Here is a 23,611-nt window from a genome sequence, read left to right on the forward strand (position 1 = left end):
ATCTCACTTTACACTTTTGATTAAATCCTTTAGAAGTGTCTCAGAAAAAACCTTGGCTAAATGAAGACATAATACCTCCTCATGTCAGTGATCCACTGTGAGAACAGATCCATTACTACAATGACAGCTCTCAACGAGGGATTTATAAAACAAGTAGATAGACTAGTTCAAGAGTTCAACAAAGGGAAGACTGCTTCTCGTGCTAAGAGCAATTTCCAAAAATTGCAGAGGTCAAAATGCCTAGCTGGTGCTAGGAGGGTATTCATCGGCATAGTCTATTGAGTGGATTGTACAATTATTTGGTTTTAAGAATGATTTATGGATTTATTCCTTTTATTTTGGAAATATTATTCTGCTGCAGCAGTATTTTCTAGATTCTAACAATAACTCCCATTCTGCTTACAAACGCCACACTGTCAATTTTGCAGCCCCAGTCTACCACAGTATTTCAGCTGGGCTGCAAAGATCCCAAATTGGGAACTGTCACGATCACAGCTTCCCAGCTGTGTTTAGATGTTCGGTATGAGCTGTAAGAGCAAAAGGCAATACAGTCCATCGTAGTGAGGGATCTAGTACAAGGATCTATAAAAATCCAAATTATTGCATGCTCGTATAAAGGTCAGCTTTCATACATCACTGTTCCATTGATTTCAACCAAGCTATTACAATTCATAGAAGCTGAAGATCTTCATTTGGTTCCTGGTGTTTAAAATAAAGAGCTGAAACACCTTCTGAGACATCTTTCATCATCATTTTTGCAAAAGAATGATAAATAATGTAGAACCATCTTAACTGGGGCACTTTGATTGGAAGAAAAAATTGGTCATAAAATAATAACCTGACCCAATTTTAAGAAGTTTATACAAATGCATTATGTTCTTCACTATACTTAAATACATAACTTAGATTACTTTGGATGAGATTGACTCAGTAAGCATCAGATCATTCAGAAAGTAACATGAAGTGACCATGATAGTCTTGTGGTATGTCTGGTTACTGCAATAAACACCAGTTCTCACATCTTATTTAGTGTGAACAGTCTTACAAATAATGCCAAACCATGATTCATAGGAGTCTTTCACAATAGGGTATTTTGTTACCATCCCAGGTAAACATGACCAAGTTGGCCTGTTCCTTTTGAGTAATTGCATTACTGCTGTAACCACATTAACTTTTCCTCATCTCTAGGTACCTTCCACAGAGGTCAATCACACTACCAGTCCTTTCCTGAGGACAGCTTTTTCAACACTGTACCTCCATGGATGATCTGTACAGCTCCTGCGTCACCACTAACATCCTTCAGAAGAGCCCTTCAGGCTGACCTCTCTTTTTTTCCATGCGAGGAACAGTTGGTTTTAGTTTGAAAAGTCCAACAATCTGGAAATACACCAGTCACATCCCATCTGCATTATTTGCACACCTCTGAACACTTGCATCTGCTCCAAGATCTTTGCAGTCTTTCCGCTACCTGGCTGCTTCGCCCCAAACATCTGCTGCAGGCAGCCACACAGTATCACTGGATAAAATCCCAAATATCTCCTGCTGACTCCAAAGTCAGACTGCCAGGCACAGCAGCAGATGAAATCTTTAGCATCTATCTCTCCTAGGCCTTGCTAACATCTTAGTTTCACAAAGTAAAATTACATCTATATTACATTTGTCTGAAATGCTCTGAGTGTCTCACCTGGACTGCTTTTTCTTGTCCAACATGTCCCCTCTCTTCTGCACTGGAAGTGATCAGTGCTAATATATAGAATAGACAATTGACAAATTAATTTCTGAGGAACTTTCCCAGCATCTGATTGCTAGTTTGGTGAACATCTGGTGTGAAATCAGATGGAAGAGCCACAAATGACTGAGAAGTATGCATAATGCACAGAAATACTCTATGTAGCCACTAGAAGCCTTCATCTTCCTGTCTCAAAAATCCTTATACCTTTCTCTAAGTGGTAGAACGTGAAAATAGTTGTACAAAAATTCAAATGTTTGAAAACTGCACAAAATACAGAGGAAGAAGGTGTATTAGAAACTCCACAAACTCCTGGCAACAAACTTTTTTCTGATCTCTCTCAATACTAACAATTGTCAATATGACAATTTGGTGTATGTATGTGAAATTTGAAGAGTAGTGAGAACTGATTTTTGGTTAGATATGTTGTAACCTACACTATCCACTTTCCCAGTAGTCCATACTTTCTTGCAATGAGCCTTGTTTGTATTAAATCCTCCTGCACAGTGGCAAAAACTGTGATGGGTCACCTTCAGGCAACAACTGCAAATGAAGCATAACTATTTTCATGGCAATATTCTGCAGGAGTCTCTGACTCAAATTCCTGTAACCCTTCACACCAGCTAACATGTTCAGCCAATCCATTATCCTTTTATGTTGAGATGAAAAGTAATGCACTCTCTTTTGTTTAAGGTTCTAAATAAATTACTGTGACATACTCTACAAAAAATGAACAAGAGACTACACAAGTGCCAGTATTTCAAATTACTTTTGGGGCTAAAATGATCAGTGCTGCACTCCACAGGTTTTTGGGATTGGACAGAACACACACTCCACTGTACCAGATAACTTAGAGCATTAAATCTATTGATGACTGACATCCAAAGTCACTTCTTGCCCTTCAAAATGCCACTACCTTAAAAAAAATCAATGCAAAACTAATTATAGGTGTGGACTGTCTTCAGTGAACTCTGCTTCTTTCATAGAATCAGAGAATCATGGAATCATAGAATAGTTTGGGTTGGAAGGGACCTTAAAGACCATCTAGTTCCAACCTCCCTGCCATGGACGGGGACACTTTCCACTAGATCAGGTTGCTCAAAGACTCAGCCAACTTGACCTTCAACAATTCCAGGGAGGGGGCATCCACAACTTCTCTGGGCAACTTTTTCCAGTGTCTCACCACCCTCACACTGACAGTGAAGAATTTCTTCCTTATATCTAATCTAAATCTACCGTCTTGCAGTCTAAAACCACTACACCTTGTCCTATCACTACCTGCCCCTGTAAGAAGTCCCTCCCCATCTTTCCTGTAGGCCTCCTTTAAGTACTGGAAGGCTGTTATGAGGGGTCTTCCTGGAGCCTTCTCTTCTCCAGGCTGAACAACCCCAACAATCTCCACCTGTCTTTACAGGAGAGGTGCTCCAGCCCTCTGATCATCTTCATGGCACTCCTCTGGACTCACTCCAACAGGTCCATGTCCTTCTTACATGGGGGCCCCAGAGCTGGACATGGTTCTCCAGATGGGGTCTCACTAGAGTGGAGTAGTGGGGGAGAAACACCTCCCTCTCTTTCACACCTAAGTATTTACTCAGCCATTATAGGTCAAAGATTACGTGCTGATTACATGATGCTAGATAATACTCACAGCAACAGCCTCCAGGATTTGTTTAACAGCATCAGCAGCATCTCGTTCACTGTAGTAACCCTTTTCCACAATCCTACAGAAAAAGCAATAAGAGAAATTGTGTTCAGGATTATGCATTAAGGTAAATAAACCATGCAGGCAAAAGCTTCTTTTCAAAAATGAGCTAGAAAACAATCAAATTTAAATATGACCAGGACTGTGAAGTGCCCCCTAAAGAACAGAAAACAACCATCTTGCAATTTAGATTACCTTTGATTCCCAGCTAAATGAAAAACTAGAAATAAAATATCAGCCACCTAAGAAGCTCATAATATATACATATTCAGTTGAAAGGTTTGGGGATTTTCTAGAATTCGGGGAATCTGAATTACTCTCAGATAAAATTGAGATATCACTTAAACTGCCTTTTCACTATTATAATTAACTTAACCTTCCCCTCCCCCGTCTTATTTATTTAGTTTTTAAATCAAAGCACTCTGCTATGCACACACAGATCTGAAGTATTCAAGAGAAAGGGTTGGTATAAAAATTTACTAACTTCAAATTATCCCTCAAGTATAATGGGCTGAACAATTGGTATTTTTTTCCCCCATCAGTAGAAAACTAGGGGCTCTGTAGTCAAAGAAACAGTTTCATTAAGACTAAAACTACTTTTTTTTTTCCATCTTAATGTAAATAGCCAGTATGCTATATTTATTTTGTACAGATAACACATAATAGCTTGATTTTGTAAAAGAGTTCACCATGTGCAGCTTACAGTGAGTTCAGCAATAGTTATGAGTTCTGAAGATGCTGCAAATCTGGTTTTCTTTCACTGTTTGCTTTACATCAGTTCAATATTGTAAAACCAAACAAAACCTCAATTTTCTTATGTAATAATGTTATCTCCCTGGAACCTTACCAGGATAAAAACATTAAGAAAGAAAATACTTTGCTGTGTTAAGGTAATGTTCTGGTGTATTTCAACATGTTGTATGGTATGCTGCATAGAAAGGGCAGCAAGAGTTAATGCAGATTTCTGGGTTGGCCTCCCAAAGCCCAGCTGTGGTACTGCAACTCTTTTAGAAGAACAGCAGCAGTGGCATAGGGTCTGGGGGCTGACTCAGGATTTGCATTGCACATTCTCCAAGAACTGCCATTACAGAAAGAAACATTATATAAATGTACAAGTCATTTAAACAGAGTCAGCAAAAAAATAGATTTGCACAATGAGAAGGTAACAAAGAAGGATCTATCATTAACCCGTACTAATGCTCCATTTAAGTCACCCAACAGTCTTTTTACTATTGTATTTAACTACACACAGTATTTTGAACTATAATAATTCTCGGTCAGAGAATAACCTTGAAGGCCAGATCTTTGACCTGAAGTTGTAATTTTTTTACCATATTCATTTTTCAAAGCCCAAGAAAACATAGATGGATGCTGTCTAGAAACAGAACCTGTGGTGCCTATGAGACATTTTATAAAAAGATCTCCTGCAAGCACACAAGCCAGTTTTACAAAACAATGCCCTAAAATCCTCATGAATCAGAAGAGCAAGAAGCCTATAGAGCATAAAGTCAAAAGCTGCTGGAAAGACCTTCTGCCTCAGGGTCCAGAAACAGACTCTCCTTGTGGCAAGAAAGGTATATTTTCTCTCCACTCCCCCTTTTTTGCAGTATCTTTTTATCAGTTCTCCAAAATAACAGACTCACATTGAGCTACCTTCAGATCTACTTTAACTCCTTACACTGTTACAAAAGATGACAGGAAAGGTGTTGACTAATGTGCATATGAAAAGATTACTACACACTCATTAGAAGATTAAGTGCAGTAAGAAACAATGCAAAGATAATAATCCACCAGAACCAGAAGTAACAAGCATGGCACTGCAGAAAATAGTCTACACAGGAATATTCCCAACCAGCCATTACTTTACCTTAATCCTTATTGTGTTCACAGATAACTAAGTCTATTCATATGGTATTAGTAACAGCAAGCAATTCTTCTCCAGCAGGAGTTGTTCTATTTCACTGTTATTTATTGGCTGCATAATTATTTGGCCTTATTTCTAGAAGTTTTTTTTTTCTGGCAGCCTTTCAGCTACCATCCCATATGCACTGCTTTACCTTCACTCCTTCCCCTGATTTGGTTGTCTGTTTAAACCATTAGGGAGAGCTTTACTTGAACTTAGTACCACAAGAGTAAAATAAAGCAAAGTTTACTCAATGAGACATAATGTTAGGTTTTTAGCCTCAAGTTTAGGACAGAGGTTTGAAGTGCTAATGCTTGGACAACAGATCCAAGCCAGAGTTGACCTATAGATGAACCCTGTATATTTTATAACTGATAACCATTGTGCTAGTGGGTATTGTACTAAGTTATAACAACCCACTTATGCTGATGTAACAAGTGCTAAAGTGTTGGAGTGCTGAAGCCTGAACAACAGGCCCCAAGCTGAAGCTGCTAACTTAGCATGTAAGCATTAACAAAGTATGTAAGCTCACTAGTGAAAGATGCAGCTTAGACAGAATATAATCAGCAGTGAGGATGAGATGCTGAGAGAATGTATCCAACTTCCCTTGTTTAGCCTTGTTCAAGGCTGAGAACCCACGTATTTGGCCTTGTTAGAAACTCCCTTGGTCTCCCCCCCTGAGCCCTGGCCAGGCTTTGGGTGGAAACCAACAGGTGAATGAAACCAGAAATCTTCCGCTCAAAACAAAGGTGCCAGCTATTCTGGCTTGCCGATCTCTAGTATATAAGGCTGGACCCACTCACAGCGACTTTGGAAGCCTCACCTACGGGTGGACGCACCGCGTAGGATTTCCCACTTGCCGGGACAGGCTCTCCAAATCCTCGCTGTAACCGGGGCTGCCCAGCGACTGCGGATCTGGATGATGGTAACGTATGCAAGTGGTGATGGATCTTTCTTAATCACTATTCTCTCTCTCAGGGAGTAATGATTTGATGCATTACCCTGTATTTTCCTATTTGTTGCTTTAGGTGCATTATTCTGCCTTTTTTTACTGCATGTTTTCTGTATTACTCTGTTGCATTATTTGGTTATCACTAGTAAAATACGCCTGCTCTTTTCACTCTGGTGTCTGAGTTTAATTGGTATCCTTAATCAGCAAAACAAGGTTACAAAAAATCATAAATTACACAATAAAATGCTACATTATGCTTGAAAGTAAGATTCCTCCTTAGCTATTTCAGGCTGAATTATCCTTCTTTGGTACATTACATGGCAAGACCTGAGCTCCAGTGACCCTCTTGCTTGGGTCTTTGTTCCCCCCAATATACTGGTTTGGCTTCCTCCTCCTTTTTAGTTCAAATAAGCTATTTAGTGTCAGCCAGCAGGTTCCTGTCTGTAGCATCCATAGGCATTTCTGAGAATACAGACCTCACCCTCATTCCACCCTCCCCCTTCTCTGCTGCTAACTGGGTGCTAACTTGCTCCTCTGATCATGGCACAAGAGGCTTGTTAAAACACTGCCCTTGTTTTACTGGATTCCAGGTATTAAACATTCACATAATGATTGTTAAGTTTATAATCTCTACTAGGGCACAGGAGATCAAAACAAAATTTCAAATTTGGTCACAAGGGAGTAAACCCAAAAAGTCTGCTGTGCTAGTTTGACCCTCTGCTTTCAAATTGCCATAGATTTTGGAGTATATTCCACAATGCACCACAGGAAAAAGACAGGCATGGCGGGACTGCTGATGGGGAAGTGCTGCACGTAGGCTGAGCTGCCAGGAGCACCCTGGGTTTAATTCCACCATCGCTCAGGCATACATCCCCTGGAAATGGGTCACCCTGCCCATGCCTTGAGTCCAACAGCTGCACAATGACCTTGTGCTCCTGAATTCAGAAACACGTAAGGCAGAAGATTTCAAAGTTTCAACAGGATTTGAAGTTCTCTGATTTCCAACGTATGTGACTAAGATCACAGAAATACACAACAATACAGTTACAATTCAATTTACATTTCTCTCTTCATTCAAGAAATTTCTAATTTTACAGTATGGTAACCCAGTATTTGTTCTATCCTTTATTATCAAATAGATAAACTTGGGGGGGGGGGAAAGACATCTCTTAAATGCAGCCAACTTCTTTGTATTTTCCTCCATCAAAGAAACAATGAGGTTCTTAGTTTACTGTCAATGTTCAACCAATGCAGAAAAGAAAACCATCAATTACCTAACTGCTGGAAACAAGAGAGATCAGAGAGATGCGTTAGACTGTGCTCTTGACCACAGCATGTAGAAGACCAGCCCAGCCTGACTTAGGCAACTATATGTTGGTAAGGATAGGATACTGCTCTCATTTACATTAAACACATAACAGAAGAAGCACACAGACACTGAAGATGAAGCTATTGTGAATTTACAATTTACAGTAAATAAATGTAATGAAGTGTGGGTCCATATCTCAGGAGAGCAATAAAGAACAACTGTAGAATTATTGTGCAAGGCACATGACTTACTCGTTGATGTTACATGTGAATAACGTGCATTGGCAAGCCAATTACAGCTTGTCACATGCAGTTAACGTTCTAGTTTTCCTTAAGTCTAGAATCCATACTTACTGAGAATACAAACCTAATTCTTAATTAATAATAATCCAGCAAGTAGAAAACCTAATCTTCTTTAACAGCAATAAATGAAAAAACACATAGTTCTTGCTAAAGATGAAAATTTATTTCTAAGGGCCTCTGCTTTAAAAAAAACCTGTCTATCAGACAGTAAAGAAGAGTACTGAGAAAAGATTATCCTGTAGTTTAGGTCCTGTAATAATGCTGGGGGATCATGTGCATATCTATTTTTTGCATCCTCCCTGTGATAGTTTACATAAGACAAATGGTAGGTGTGCCAGTTTGCTTTATTATAACAACACTCCTACCTGAGACCAATAAAGCTTCTTTACAAGGATTTTTCAATTTCAGCCTGCAGATTAACTATGACTCATTGCCCTTTTTTCCACAATGGGAAACCTGCAGAAATGTGGTATTTTGTTATTATGGAAGCAAAACCAATTATTTATACCTAGTTTACAGAATGATCTTTAAGAAAAGCATGGATGAAGGAAGATTAAACCTGCATTGAGAGGACGGAACAGCAACAATAAGGAACTAATTAAATAGTCTCTTTGAAATGCAAATGAAAGAGCCAGGTAGGCCAAAAGAGTGCTGGAGAGAAAAACTGTGAGGAATACAGCACAGAATCCAGAAGAAGGGATACAGAAATGCTTAAAATCAAAGGAAAAAAAAAGCTTGGAAAAACACTGAATTTGGTGTCACAAACATCCAGGAAATTTAAGACAAAGCTTCGAATAGAAGATGACATTCTAGAGCAAGCAAAAATGCGATGTTGATGAAATAAATGCTTCATGTTCTAGCCACATTTGTGTAAAATCACTTTTTCATGCTTGCATGTACACATTTATCGAAATATGCTGAGTGTTTACACTTGTACATGGCAAGACACACATCTAACAGAGTATGTACTGATGGACACCAAGCTATGCATCTCCTAAAACACCACCTGATTTGATTTTGTCTTTCCAAGCACATGTGAACATATTTTAGACAAACCCATCTCCTTCTACAAAGAGAAGCAGGGAAGTATTTCCCAAAGGCCCCTCCTCACTCCTCCTTTCCACTACTGCCAGAGATGGAGATGCCCCTTGGGAACAGCTCGGCTGCCTGTGGTACCGAGACACCCCCCTGCCCACCTGCCTGCTTGAAGGATCCAGTCACCCGGCACAGCCCACCCTGCTGTGCCCTCTGAACCAGAGCCTATGGCCACCCCACCAAAAGCTCTCTCAGGTCCTGTTGCAGCTCAGAGGTGGAAAAGCCTTGTGCTGTCAGTTAACGGAGCTATAAGGATTTTAGTACAGAGCAAAAGTGCCCTCATCATCACACCACCCAACACACCTGTGGAAATGGTATAATGTATTTCTTGTGATGCATGCGTTCTTATACACAGCAAGTAGTTGAAACTTGGCAGCTTCCAAGTGATTGTCAAACACATGTATGCATTCAAGTGTTTAATAATTTGCAATAATGCTTACCAACTTCCATCCAGCCTTTCTAGCACTTCTGTTCCCTCTGAGTACTGCAAGTTCTGTGGCAATACAAATCCTTCCGTTTGAAGAGTTTTCAGTGTAGCCTCTCTCTACCACAGAAGTGCAGCCCTTGCTTTGTTGCTTACAATGTTTCCATTATGCACCTCTTCATCAGAGCCTGTATCAGCAGATGCATAAATTCTTACCAACATTTACCATCCTTCTACAGCCTGCAGTATAATTTGGAAAGACCATGCACTGGATTTTACTCCTTTTAGGACATTCTTCTTAGGACTTGGTACTATGCTTTAATTCACCACATCTGTATGAAGCCACTGAAAGCAGTGGGCTATCACAGTAGAGGGAGGCATATAGTGCCACATTTGCTCTGCAGAAACTTTATTACTGATAGGAAAAAATAAAAGGAAGAGCGCACTCCTGCTAAACTAAACACATTTGATCTGAAAACCAATGAGGAAAAAGATGGCGAATCCTAACATGTCATTTTACTATCAATTTTCAGAACAGCATTAAAATTATATTGATACACAGCTTTACAGTTGACTGAAATACATGTATTTGGGGATTAATGACAAGCACATTAGGCAACAAGTAGAAACGCAATCTCCTACAAAAACAAACAAGTGAACATTTCATCACAGAAGGAAAGGACTAGGCTTTGGATTTGATTTTTTAATGAGTAACAAAACAGAGGGCCATATCTTTCCAAATCCACCAAGAGAAACAGCCCTTGCACAGCTGCAGTGGTAAAAAATGGAATCAAAAACACCCAGCAAATCACTCTGAACAAGCAGGATGGCACACAGCTCTTCATGTAAGACTGCCAATACCTTAAATGCTTGGTCAGCACTGGCTGTTGCCTCAGAAGTGAGACCTCTCAGCTGAGACTGAGGAAGGTTTGTACGACCTTCCCCAGGCAGTGCAGCCCACATAATCACTCCAAGGCTTGCACTGCAACAACTCCTGAAACTTGTGATCGAGAGCACCAGGGGGTGGAAGAAGCAACACTGAAGAGGAACCAAATGGTACAATAAATGGGTTCTTTACCAGTCCCCTGACCCTGAAACCAAAGTTTTCTTCTTCTTGGGTATGGGAATTGTGTGATTATTCCTGCAATTTTAAACACAAGCTGTTCTTGTGACTCCTTGTGATCAAGGGAATTTGAAGTCTTACCCACTTTTACAAACTTACTTCTTCCTCCTCCACACTCTAGTTCTTCTATTCTTAGCTTTACTTCCCTGCTTCCCTCCCACACAGGCCACCCTACCCATCCACCAGGCTTGCCTGAAATCTAAGCAGGTAAAGTCAGTTTCTTGCTTCCCTTACCTCAGATTGGTAAGTGCACTTAGTTTTATGTAATCAATCTAAACAGTTACTTTAAAATTTGCAATATTTAGCCATCATCTGATATTGCTAGTATAAATACTATTTCTCTACACTGTGGAGTCAGTTGCATTTCAATATTAGGTGAATCTAGAAGCATATCATGTAGATTGCAAAAGGCCTGCTAAATTTATTTAGCTATCCAAAACAGTAATTTTTTTATTACTTTATCAGTTCTCAACATTGTTTCTCTTTCTTTCTTCATGCTATGTCTGTATATGCTTTTTAGATCATTCTTTATAAATATTGCAATATCAAAAAAAGTCACCACTGTTTTTAGGGTCATTTTCATTATGCCTCTAGCTGGCTTTTATCCAAAACTCTTGTCTCACATCTTAACTGTGGGCATCTTGTTACATCATGTACAGTCTCAGGCAAGACACTGGCCTATATAAATACAAGACCTGTTGCAATGCCAGTACATGCTAACAATGTTTTTAACTATTTGGTTCTATATAATAAATGTTAATTTACCTAAAATTCTTTGGTTGTCATGGAGATTCTTTTATGTACATATCCACTTAATTCTTATGTAAATTCTTACATTCCATTAAAATGAAATTAAAAGGTAAAGTGAGACTGAAATTTAGCAGAAACGGGAAAAGAAAATTACATCACTCTATTCAACAGCAAAAAGGTTTCCACAGGGAACACTTTCTCCATGAATGATCCACAGATCTACTGGCTCATATCTGTACCAAGATGATTCCAATTCCTTGTTGCTTTGATGCTAAAAAGTAATATTTATGTATTTTCCAGTATTGAAGAGCAATAAATATATTAAAAAAGTAGATCAGATTCAGTTTGCTGATTCTTCCTTATTTTACAACCATTTTCATAATTCAGTGTGGATTAGCTGTTACTCTCATTAATGACTCAAACTGCCTGCCCATGATCTGAAGAATGATAATGGGAAGTACAGAACTGGGTTACAATCTGACTCCAAGTCAAACAAACTAGATGTTTTTCTTCAATACCTTGTTTAAAAATGAAATGCAGCATTGCAGTCATTCAGGAAAACTATTTTCCCTTCTTCATTATTAAATAAGAGGCAGTTTTTGATAAATGGGGCATGCGGGATAATTTAGAGAAAGATTGCATATTTCTTGTATCTCATACAAGATAACAAGTTTGTTTTCCCCTCTTTAACTTTCTTTCTACTTCCTACTCAGTGTTTCTATAGCACCTACAGAACTAGAAAAATCTTACAGGAAAATCAGGAATTATACATTGAAAGCCTGGGTAAGACTAAATAAATGGCCACATCTTCAAAAGCAGCAATCACCCAGGTGTCTGTAGTGAAATTAGTAAGAACAGTTCTGTGCCCAACATTTTTGAAAAGACAGAATCATCTTTCAGGAGCTTAAATTTAGCAGACATTTTTAAAACCAATAGTCTTTGTTTCTAGAGGTTGCGAAACCACAGTGCTCATGAACTAGCAGCTCAAACTTCTCTCTCAGACAAAAGTTTGAGTGTAACTGACTGTGTGAGGCAGCATGACAAACTGAATTATTTCAGCATTTCACAGCTCCTGTCTGGTGAGCAACAGGGAGGGGGCAAAGAGAAGGATCACTGGCAGCTTGCAAAGGAGGCAGTGGCCTGGGAAGGATGAAAGAGCAGCACTGAATGTTCTGATGAAGCCACCCTGCCAAGAAATGGTGAAGCTTCCATTGGATTTCTTTGTCTAGCTAAGGACACCATGTTGTAAGATGTGGCATGTGGAAGAAGTTCAACGGACAGTAATTGAAACATAGAAAACACAGCCTGGGACCAAAGATTGCAGAGACTGCAAATATATAGTCCTCCACTGCATGAGAGTTTGCTATAAAGAAGGAAGTAATTACCTTCTCTCTACCTGCTGGGGACAAAGCAGACAGATTTTGACCAGGTTTGCAGAAAGAGGTTTTCCTAATATTGAAGCCGAATCTAATTCCGGGCTGGAGAGTCACTGGAATATCCTACATAAGAAGATTACAGAGATGTTTAAGAAACAAAATCCAAACCCCTGGGCTTTCAAGGATAGTTGAAGGATGCTGCCTGACCACAGGTGAACAACCTGCCTGCTCCAGCCCTCCATGTCAAACCTGCACAACTGTACCTGCCATGACATTTTAAACACATTGGTCCAGAGCTCACTCTGGCACCACACTTACTTCCCAGCAAGAGTGAAACAAATGGCCATCAAAGTCTGAAACTGGGCTTAACATACATTGCTCTTATATCCCTCTATGTCACAATTGCGGGAGTATTCACATTATCATTATTCAGTTCAGGATTATTTCAGGTTCACCTCTTCCAGTCCTCCTTTGGTGGCCTTGGCACCAAATGTGTGATACATTCCTTTTTCCAGCGGCTGAAGTCCAACATTGAAGTGAGAAACACATTATCTGAAAAGGATTTGCTTTTCAGACTTCCATAAAAAAATCAACTTAGTTATCATTTAGCATAAGCACACTGGTCCTCTGAGTATTTAAGATAACTGTACTTCTTACTAAAACATTTTGGCATGTACATTGAAAAAGCAATGAGAAACTAAATGTACAAACTTCATCCTAAGTGATTTTATAATTTTCGGAAAGATATTGAATCAAGGCATAGAAGACATCACTAGCTCTTGGAACAGTCTGAGACTTCCTGTATACATATATGTAGGCTACAGCTATATAGGCTGTAGGTATATATACCTCAACTTGTCACCCGCACAGAGCTGTCAAAACCTCTCTGCATTTCAAACAAATATGAAAGCTAAATTTGTTAATAACTGAGGAAATCAGCTAAGGCTCGACCAGCTTCCTATTTAATTTAAACAGGTGTATGTTTTCCAGTTTTTCTGGCATCCAGACCATGTATGTCTATATTACAGTGGTGAGACTGTGGCAGAAAATCAAGAATACACGTTAGAGATGTTGTAATCACAAGAGGACATGGTATTAACAATACATAACAAACTAAAGAGCTTTACAGGCACTGATGTGTCCTACCTCCAAAAGGCTTGCCCAGTTCCCAGAGTGGGCTAGCACAAGACAGGCTGGTTCCAACTAGGACATACCCATGCTAACAATTCCTGCAAAGTTATCTTGAGCAATAACAACAAAAGGCAAGAGGACATTTTAAATGAAAATGTTTTAAGTGAAAAGCCTTCCACAGTGGAGTTAAGAACCAGGCAAGCTTTAATGTCACATCAGTTCACATTTAGAGAGCGGCAGGAAGCCAACCAGTATTATAATTGCACCATCATCATTGCCTGAGTCATTTAGTCATTTATAAAGCTGCAAGTGTGTTCCCTCTGACGGCTGGTGTTTCACCTAATTCTAAGTGCATACATTGACCACACTGTAAGTAGTATCCTATGCACAAACATTTACAAAAAAATCATTTGTATCTTTCATCTTGAAGAGAATATTGTAGTCAGCAGATACTGACTTAGAGTAAATCTGTCCAGTGCGAGAAAATAAAGCACTGACCACAAAAAAGTCTAAAGGCATTATTACAACTTTGTACACAAAGAAAATACTAAATTACTTTGGAAAGGCTATAAATGAGCATTAAAGCATGCTTCTTTAGTCTTAAATTACTGTGTTTTATCGTTACTGCAGCTGAAATCAAGAGACACTAAATGGACTATTATGACATCAAGGAGCACTTTTACCAGAGCTAATTTGTATGTTGTCTTCTGATTTCGGAGAATATGGCACAGTTGGTGTAGTCATGCCATTAGACCTCTTTTTTTTTGCCAGTCCTGAGTGAGAGGACTGTAACTTGCTCTTGTGAAATGAGTCCAAAGGGCTGCTCTGACCCCAGTTCAGAAGACAGACTGCCACCACATAATGAGACCAGAGCTCAGAAACAAATAGTTTATATAAGACCTCCACTTTAGTGATTGATTAATTCCTTTACTCTTTTTTTATGTCCTTTAGCAATTCTAATTTCCATAAGCAGAAATAAGAAGGTGTGCCTGAAGCCTGGGAAGGCTTCGGGAAATTTTGTCCGTAAGAGGTAATCATTCCCGCATCTCTTAAAAAGGCAAGTTCTTTAGAACAAGTAATTAATATTTTTGTTAATGTATGCTCCATAAAAGAAGATAGTATCAGATTGAATCTATATTTCAGAAAAAATTATATGAAATCTGAAATGGAAATGAGTCGAGACTGTCGACTGGTATTTTTAGACAATGTTGGTGCACTTCGTAGTAAGATGAAGGAAGAAACAGAAGAGTTTTGGTCAAGATGCCAAAATACAGACAAGGAGAACATATGGATTGGCATTATCATTTGAAGCTGAAAAAAGGAAGAGTCTAGCAAAAACTACTCTTATCAATCCATAGGTATTCTGACTAAGATAAAGTTGGAGTTGATGTTTTTTGCTGTAATTTACATCTGAAAGAGTGATTCTGCTGAAAGGCAATAGATATGAATAAAATGTGAATAGAAAAGACCAAATTCAAAAAAAGTTAGCCCATAAAAGACAGATAGCAGACTTCACCGTGCTGCAAGACCTATTACGGCCTGTAACAATAAAGAGGCTAATTGTTAGAAGCAAAGCCAGATCAACAAAATGACCAAGAATCTGATGAATTATACCATACAATAGAAAAGAAAGTCAAAGTTAACAGTACCAAGAAATTACATTTAAGTAAAGAACAATGAAGGGACAGAGGGTAAATGGAAGAGGCAAGAGAAGAACCTAACTGAAGCAAGCTTAAGAAGAATCATCATTATTCCAAAAGGGAAGAACTATAAAGAAAATTGGAGAGGTAATAATCAAAGGGGTTAACACAAAAAAAGTGAGGCCACTGGCTACTTATATGATAAAATCTTTGAACAGTCTAAGGTTTACTGATTATTAATAAAAATGTGTTTAAAAAGCAACTAGTTTGACAAACAATTTGCCTATATAAATGAGATGAATCTGTTTTTTTTCCAGGAAAACTACTTCACTTTTTGTGGTGTCAATTAATTCTACATTCCCTTATGGTCATTGCATTTAAACTCTTTTTCCACCATGATCTTCAATTCATATTAAAATGTTTGATTCCATTTATTTGAGCTCAAATTCAGTCCCATCTATCTGAAAGCACCTAGAGAGTTAATTCCATCAGCTCTGCCTCTAGCTTTCTCCTGTTAAATGGAGAAGAGCTGAAATGGAGAGAAGCTTTCTGACTATAAATCTGCCTTTAGAAATCATCCACATAAGGTTTATTACTTCATTCTGTATGCACAATATGATGTCATCCAAAAACCTAATAAAACCAAATTTCATTATGTCTTTCCATCACTCAAATTTCTCATGTAAAAGATGTGTCTCTGGTCTCAACTATGGCTCTCAACATTTTTCATAAGAGGATGAGGTGAGAAGATGGGAGAGAGGGATAAAATTAGACCTTTGCCTGCCACTTTGCTCCCAGTCCTGAAATTTCTGATTCACAAGTGTGGTGGCAACACGGTCCTTTAAAGACTGTTCAAATGTTAGAGTGATCACTCCACCATGCATTTAAACAGCTGTGCTGATTTTGGGTGTTTTTCAACTGGCTCCTGCCCCATTGAGGACTGGTGTGATGGCAGCCTGCCCTCAGTATCATGGCAGCGTGCGAAACACGGCCGTGTGCTGTTGGGCACACTGATGCTGGGACACTTGGAGCCATACCAGTGGGTCGTCCCTCAGGACTCTGTCAAAACACTGCTGGTTTAATGCACTTCAACCATGCATGTCTGTTTTAAACATACAGGAATGAAAGAGGAGGGCCAAGCAAATGTCAATGTCATACATGCCAGCACTGTGCTGGAGATGTGGCATCTGGAAAGAACTAGAATATCAGATAATTTAGACCTACTGCAGTTTTCTCTGTATCTTGGCCAGTTTGTCCATTGGTCTGTCTTAATTCAAAAGCTCTTTGTCACTGGTCACTTACTGGATTGGCAAAAACCATGATGCAAACTGGCAACAAACATTCTAATTTACACAAACTTTTCCAATTTAGTGTAGAGTTATATTTGTTGTGTTTGGGATGGTGGAATATTATATGTCAGGGTGTCACCTACAATGTGATTTATGAAGTCTGGAAAACAGATTTCTTTTAAAAAATGCAACCAAACCCAACCTGATTTGAGTTGTATTAACTCAGATGTATAACTGATACTTTCCTTTGAAATTATCTCCTTCTGGGTAACACAACTGAAAAATTGCCATGAGAACAAGAGAGGGTCACAGCTCTCCCTCCACATCTGACACAATCCCACTGCCCAGCAGGAGATTTCCCAGGGTTGTTTTGCTTTCTCCTGGGATGGACGTCATGCAAGAACAGAGGAGAGAGGGCACAAGACCTGTCTGTAAGTCAGGAGATTTCCTTCATGCATGATAAAAAGATGTATGGATTGAAAAGATTAAGCATGAGGGGCAGAAAAGCTAAATTCTGCCCTCAGGCAGAAAGCTAAATTTACCCTCACTAAAACTCAGAGGTCAGCCATGTACAGCACATTGCAAAGTGTTAATCCTTCAGCCCAGCTGAAAGAGAGGAAAGGGACAACTGATGTTTAATTGGAGTGATTAGCACAAAACATCTTGGCTGCATATTTCTATTATTTTTGGTTTAAGGTTGAAAAGTGAAGTAATACTCCTATTACTAGCTTAACAGCTGGAAACAGCTTTTTATTCTTTTTTTTCCACTGGTTGTTTTTTTTCCAAAAACAGATGAGAGAGGATCGTATTGCCAAAGTTTCCACTTCTGTTGTATGTGGAGAAAAGGGGGATGCTGAATTCAGACCTCCATTAGTGCTCATTCGTAGCATCACAAGGGGGCACCACAATTCTAGTGACTAAACGGTTTTGCTTCTTGTCAGGCAATGCCAGACAGCTCATCCTAACCAAACTACTAGATTAAGCATACAATTTTGGGGAAAGATCAATCTTAGAACTCAAATCCCATAATCACTGCTGAGTACAGATTACAGAATGCTGAAAACATCATAATATTAAATCCTAGTTCCATCAAATAATGTTGTTGCCCATCCTGGATTCCATGGAGTCTTTTATCTTCAGTTCTACCACACAGATGGTTGCTCAGGAATCAACCATTTCACTGGCATATCTGTGTTTTCCCTTTGCAAACTCTTCTCATCAAAGGTTCCTGTAGAGTATCCAGCCTTCCTGAAAGGCATCCAATTTGAAACCACGTGGATATATAAAAGGCAATGTTAAAGGTAAGACTTCTTGTGTAGGGTCCTCCATCTCAGAACTGGGCACTCGGTGGTTGTTTTAACTTGCAGCACATTTGTCCTGATTGCTTTGGCTGAGTATTGAGAGAGTACACACCTTTCTTCTGTTGAACTGAAGATGCTGATTTTGTTGTTATTGCAGTTTGAACCCGGCCAGCAGCCAATCGCCATGTGGCCGGCCGTTCACCTCCCCCCTTCCCCCTCCCTGGTGAAATAGGGGAGGGACAAAAAGAAGAAAATTCGTAGGTTGAATATAAGAAAAAGAATTTACTAATAGTAACAAGGAACAACTGACAAATGTGAACTCAAAATGGGTAAAATGCAGCAGTGGCTTACCAAGCGCAGCGACCCCCCCGCCACAGCAGCAACCCAACCGCACCAGGAAACTCCCACCATGCCGCCACAGAAAACAAAAACGGCACGCACCAGAGAGAGCCCGCATCCACCTATATACACTGAACATGACGTCACATGATATGGAATATTCCAATGACTGATCGGGACCGGCCCTCTAGCTGTGCTCCCTCTCAGCCCAAGGAAAGTTAACCCTATCCTGGCCGAAACCAGGACATTATTGTTCAGAAATAGTTCATCTCAAGGTTGTAGCTATGACCTCAGGGACAAGGAAGTGATCTTACCCCTGTACTCGGCACTGGTGAGGCCGCACCTCGATTACTGTGTTCAGTTTTGGGCCCCTCACTACAAAAAGGACATTGAATGACTCGAGCGTGTCCAGAGAAGGGCACCGAAGCTGGTGAAGGGTCTGGAGCACATGTCATACGAGGAGCGGCTGAGGGAACTGGGGTTGTTTAGTCTGGAGAAGAGGAGGCTGAGGGGAGACCTCATTGCCCTCTACAACTACCTGAAAGGAGGTTGCAGAGAGCTGGGGATGAGTCTCTTTAACCACGTAATAAGTGATAGGACAAGAGGGAATGGCCTCAAGTTGTGCCAGGGAAGGTTTAGACTAGATATTAGGAAGCATTTCTTTATAGAACGGGTTGTTAGGTGTTGGAATGGGCTGCCCAGGGAGGTGGTGGAGTCCCCATCCCTGGAGATGCTTAAGAGTCGGGTTGACATAGTGCTTAGGGATATGGTGTAGTTGAGAACAGTCAGTGTTATGTTAATGGTTGGACTAGATGATCTTCAAGGTCTTTTCCAACCTAGATGATTCTGTAATTCTGTGACCATGCCACAAAAAATGTATGCTTTTGTTTTCTTAAGTCAAAGATACTTTCAGACTGAGTCTTTGATGCATATTTCTATAACAGTCCTCTAAAATACTAAACGTTAATTATAGAAGGAAGATCAAATAACCTGCCTTTACATGAGTTGGAAGTCAGCAGTGCCAGTGAAATAATTGATTTACTCAAGCCAGTATCAAATGCTTTTCGTATCTTCTCTTGCTCTAAAAAAGCCAACCCCCTACCAGTAAAATATTGCCCCAACACTATTACAGAATTATTTCGCTTTATGAATATGCACCTACAACACAAGCACGTACAGCTCTATGAGCAATACCTTCAGTACTCAGTAGTTGTCTTGCAGAACCTTTGTAACAAATACAAAGGTTTTACAAATACAATGAATACCAAAGAGAATTTCTTTCTTATGCTTACCATTTTTTTACCTGATATAACACTATCTTCCTGGCAGGCTGACTGTCACTTACCATATTTTATGATGTCAATGTGATTTTGTCAGTTTTTCCTGCCTTTTGTCTGATCTAGCATACTCTGATGGTATGCACCTCCGGAGCACCTTCCTTCAGTAGTGTGTGCTCTCCAGAATTTACTGACAATTTCCTTCATTTCCAACTCATATATAATTTCCAAAAAAATCTCCTGATAATCACATTTCCAAACACATTTTTAAGCCAATTTCTGCGGCTGTTTACTCATGTGAATAAACCACACACTGATGAAATAATTCCAGTAATTACTAACACAGTATTATGTGCAGAGAAGGAATCTGGACTGTAACACCCCTGGGGAAGGTACTGAGTGAGGTGCGTACAGGTAACTTACCTGTCAAATAGTTCTCCACCTGTGACCAATTCCAGAACAAGACTGATTTCTGTAGGTGTCTCAAATATCTCCTTCAGCTTTATCTGGTAAAAGATAACAAAGAGGATTCACTTTGCTTACTTGTCTTCTTGCTGAGCATATCACAGAGCCAACAGCAGGAAACAGGCCACAGTCGATAAAGCTGGTACCAACTGAAGCTGGTGCAACATATTTACCTTGCAGTTGAGCAGCAAACTGTTATGCATGTTCTCTCCCAATCTCCTTTTTGTTGATAGCTTTATCTCCTTTGCATTCCCTTTTTTGTTATTATTTTCATACTCCTTATACCTCAGCAACCTCTATCCAACACAGGAGTTTAAGATGTTGCTTTTTTTTGTGTTTATCAACAGCTGTCTGCCAGTCTTTCAGAGTAAATGAATATAAGACCTTCCCCACCTTCAAGGACGGACAACACCAACTTCCCCTTTCATTTACGGAACTTCTTTTGTATAGTTTCCCACTCAAATCTCTCAGAGCATCAATAATTTATTTTAAAGTGTAAGTATAATTCAACAGTCTTCCACAACAAGCTGCTAATGCACTTTTGAGGAAAACCCAAAGCTTTATTCAGAACTATCCCAAGTCTGTACAGGTGAACTCCAACAGTCATCTCTCAGGAACAGAAAGAATTTGAAAAAAACAAAGAAACAAACATGGAGTGAAAGTACAAAGCTAAACTTACAATGTTTGGATGTGAAAGGCGAAGAAGAACTCCAATTTCTGTGCGGACAATTTTCTTGTCTACCTGGTTAAAAGTGGGGAGGGAAAAAGCGAAAAATTTATTTCTATGTTCACCATAGAAACTTCTAACTGCATTACAGGAAAATATGTGTGAACAGCATTTCTAGATTTCCTAGGAGAATAAGCTGATGTGAGACACACAAGTCAAACATACTGTAAGGAGTAATCTTCCTTTAACATGAGAAAGATACTATAACAGAAAAACACTGGCATCTAGCAAAATGATTAGAAATATACATGTAAGTCACACAAGAAGTAGAATATAGGAAAGACATCTGGAAAAGGTGCTAAAATTCCTATTTTTACTCAAGTTCTGCCCTTCTCTATCACTACTTATGTTGGTTCAGTTTATGCCAGGATAGCTTCCTTTTGACCCACTGTTCGGCAGCTGTACTGGAAAAAGGTTTCTGCACATAGGACATGCACATCAAAGCAGTGTAACATACTGCTTAGAACAAAAGAGTTATGCAAAGGTCAAACATCTCCAGCCGCAGACAGGGTATGAGGTTTAACTTCAAACTGCTTCAGATACATCTAACAGAATGATCTATTAATGCGGAAGACTATCTGTTTGGTTAAAACCTCTGCAAGGATTAGCCCTTACCTTCTCAAATTGCAGTCTTTAACAATTCAGACACAACCTATGTCCTGTTGGGGACATATTGGTCATTTCTCACAGGCAATGCAGACCTAGGGAGTATTTCACTCAGGAAAGACAACCGCAGCTCTCCCGGAACTTGAATGTTTAAGCAAGCAAGGAAGGAAAATGCTCCTAAGCAAATTATGCATGCTTTTATGTTGCTAAGGTAATTAATACATTTATGAAGAAACTATCTATCTGGTTTGCAAATATTCTCACTGAACCTAGAGAAATCCTACACTGATGACAATTATTAACGTATTTTTTTCTACAGCAGTCTTCATCTCAGGAGTTACAAAATGAATGAAAGTCAGCAAGTTAAGTCACATCCACACTGATGACACAGATGACGCCAAGCAGAACATTTTGAGGGGGAGTTGTGTGGATTTTTTTAGTGGAGGCTTTTCATCAAACACATGTTTTGAGTTTGGGTTTGGTTTTTTACATCATATGGGAAATGAACAGTCATAATACATAACCTTTAAATGGGACATAAAACTACCTTCAAATTCTTAGTGTGGAAAACACATGCTTAAAAAATGATCCATTTTTTAATCACCTGAAAGAAGAGATGTGCTTCTCAGTATTTTATTTTTTCCAGCAACAACAAAATCCAAGTAGCAGTCACATTCAGAACTACACGAGAGGCAGAATTTGATTCTCCCCTTGTGTCAATTAGGAATGATTTCAGGTTAGTAATGCCACAGTGCTCTGACAGTGGTGTAAATGAGTGGAGAATTAGAGCCCTTAGGGATTTCTTGAAACTCACTGGCATTTAACCTCTTTTAGTGGCTCTGCCAGAAAGCAAAATGAAAGAACGAAAAAAAAACTTTGGGCAGATTTAGTGCATGTGAGAAGCAGCAGAAAACAAAAATCAAAGAGGAATGAAATATTCTATTACCCGAACACTTAATTGGAGATAAAAATCATGGTCAATAACTAAATATTCACAGGTAAACCTGCTCTAGGATCAAACACAGTACCCTTTAAGCTCTGTGACCATCACAGCCTTTCTGAACTTTATTGCTTTCTACTCCAAACACAAGTGTTTCTTTGCTCTTGCCTGCTACATAAATACTGAGCAGCAGTTTTGAAGAATGGTATCCTGTGTAGTTTTATAAAATGCTGTGAGCACCAGACTGTGGTCTTACTCTGTTTCAACATCCCCTTGGCATCAGTAATGTTATTCAACTCTGGGTTACTTTTGTGAGTGCAAATAGGGGCTCCAAAGCCTACTGCTGGGTAGCAAGAGGCTCTTGATGATCCAGAGAGTAATACATGTCTGGACTGTTTTCGTATGCTTTGCACCTTAGAGAGGATCAGAAAAATTAATGTACAATATTGCACGGACAGTCATTTCCCCAGGAGAGCTGTTTAGACTGGGCAATTTACCTCATCCAAAAGCACCACTACAAACTGAACAACCTACAGTTTGTTCTTTGCAGTTTTGAAAATGTTTGTGGATCAAACATGCCTGGCAACAAGCATGGAAAAGGCTGTCTAAACTGTAAAGATGCTTCCTTTTGACACTGAGTAGTTACAACTGAGGAACTATAGAGGCCCTCCCCTTATCTTGCAGGTGGCAACAAATTAAGTGAAAAAGTGAACTAAGACTCAGTTTCAGGTCCTTGCTTTCCTAGACATTTACTCTGCAACCATAGGTGAGTCCAACTGCACTTACACTAATTCTGTACCAGGTTGTGCAAATGACTGGTTGGCTGATTTTAACCCTGGTGTGATTTTACTGAGCTGTATTTTCTGTTTGCAAACTTTAAATTGCAAGCAATCAAGAGGCTGTAATAGGCCTACGAAGCAGCATTCTGCTCTAGTACATCTGCATCAATTTGAGAAGTCATTTGCCAGGTAATCCTGAAATGGTTATTTATTAGTTCTTCACCACTGACCCTAGGCATAAAGATTTCACTGCCCATAGACCAAAAAAATCAAACAAAGTTGCTAGATGGCCTGTAATTATTAAACCCCACATCTATATGCTTCCATGGCTTACCTGTGGAGACATCCACATGAAGTGCTAAAATGCAGCAAATCTGCAAGAACTGCTTGTAGGTGAGATGCAGTCTTGCCTTGTGCTGTGGCTTGCAGTGCTCAACAGTACACTTTATTAA

The 23,611-nt window shown here is 39.4% G+C and overlaps 1 protein-coding gene across 1 annotated transcript in view; it reads right to left on the reverse strand.

Moving 5' to 3' along the window:
- The window catches only part of CAMK4 (calcium/calmodulin dependent protein kinase IV), a 197,646-nt gene that overhangs the window by 81,443 nt on the left and 92,592 nt on the right, over positions 1-23,611 (reverse strand). The window contains exons 3-5 of the mRNA XM_074812781.1: positions 20,787-20,849; positions 20,066-20,148; positions 3,378-3,450 (exon numbers count right to left, since the gene is read on the reverse strand). Of these exons, the coding sequence (XP_074668882.1) occupies positions 3,378-3,450; positions 20,066-20,148; positions 20,787-20,849 (219 nt within the window). The remainder of the gene's footprint in view (positions 1-3,377; positions 3,451-20,065; positions 20,149-20,786; positions 20,850-23,611) is intronic.

Source organism: Strix aluco, chromosome Z (assembly GCF_031877795.1).
Source record: "Strix aluco isolate bStrAlu1 chromosome Z, bStrAlu1.hap1, whole genome shotgun sequence".
NCBI classification, from domain to species: domain Eukaryota; kingdom Metazoa; phylum Chordata; class Aves; order Strigiformes; family Strigidae; genus Strix; species Strix aluco.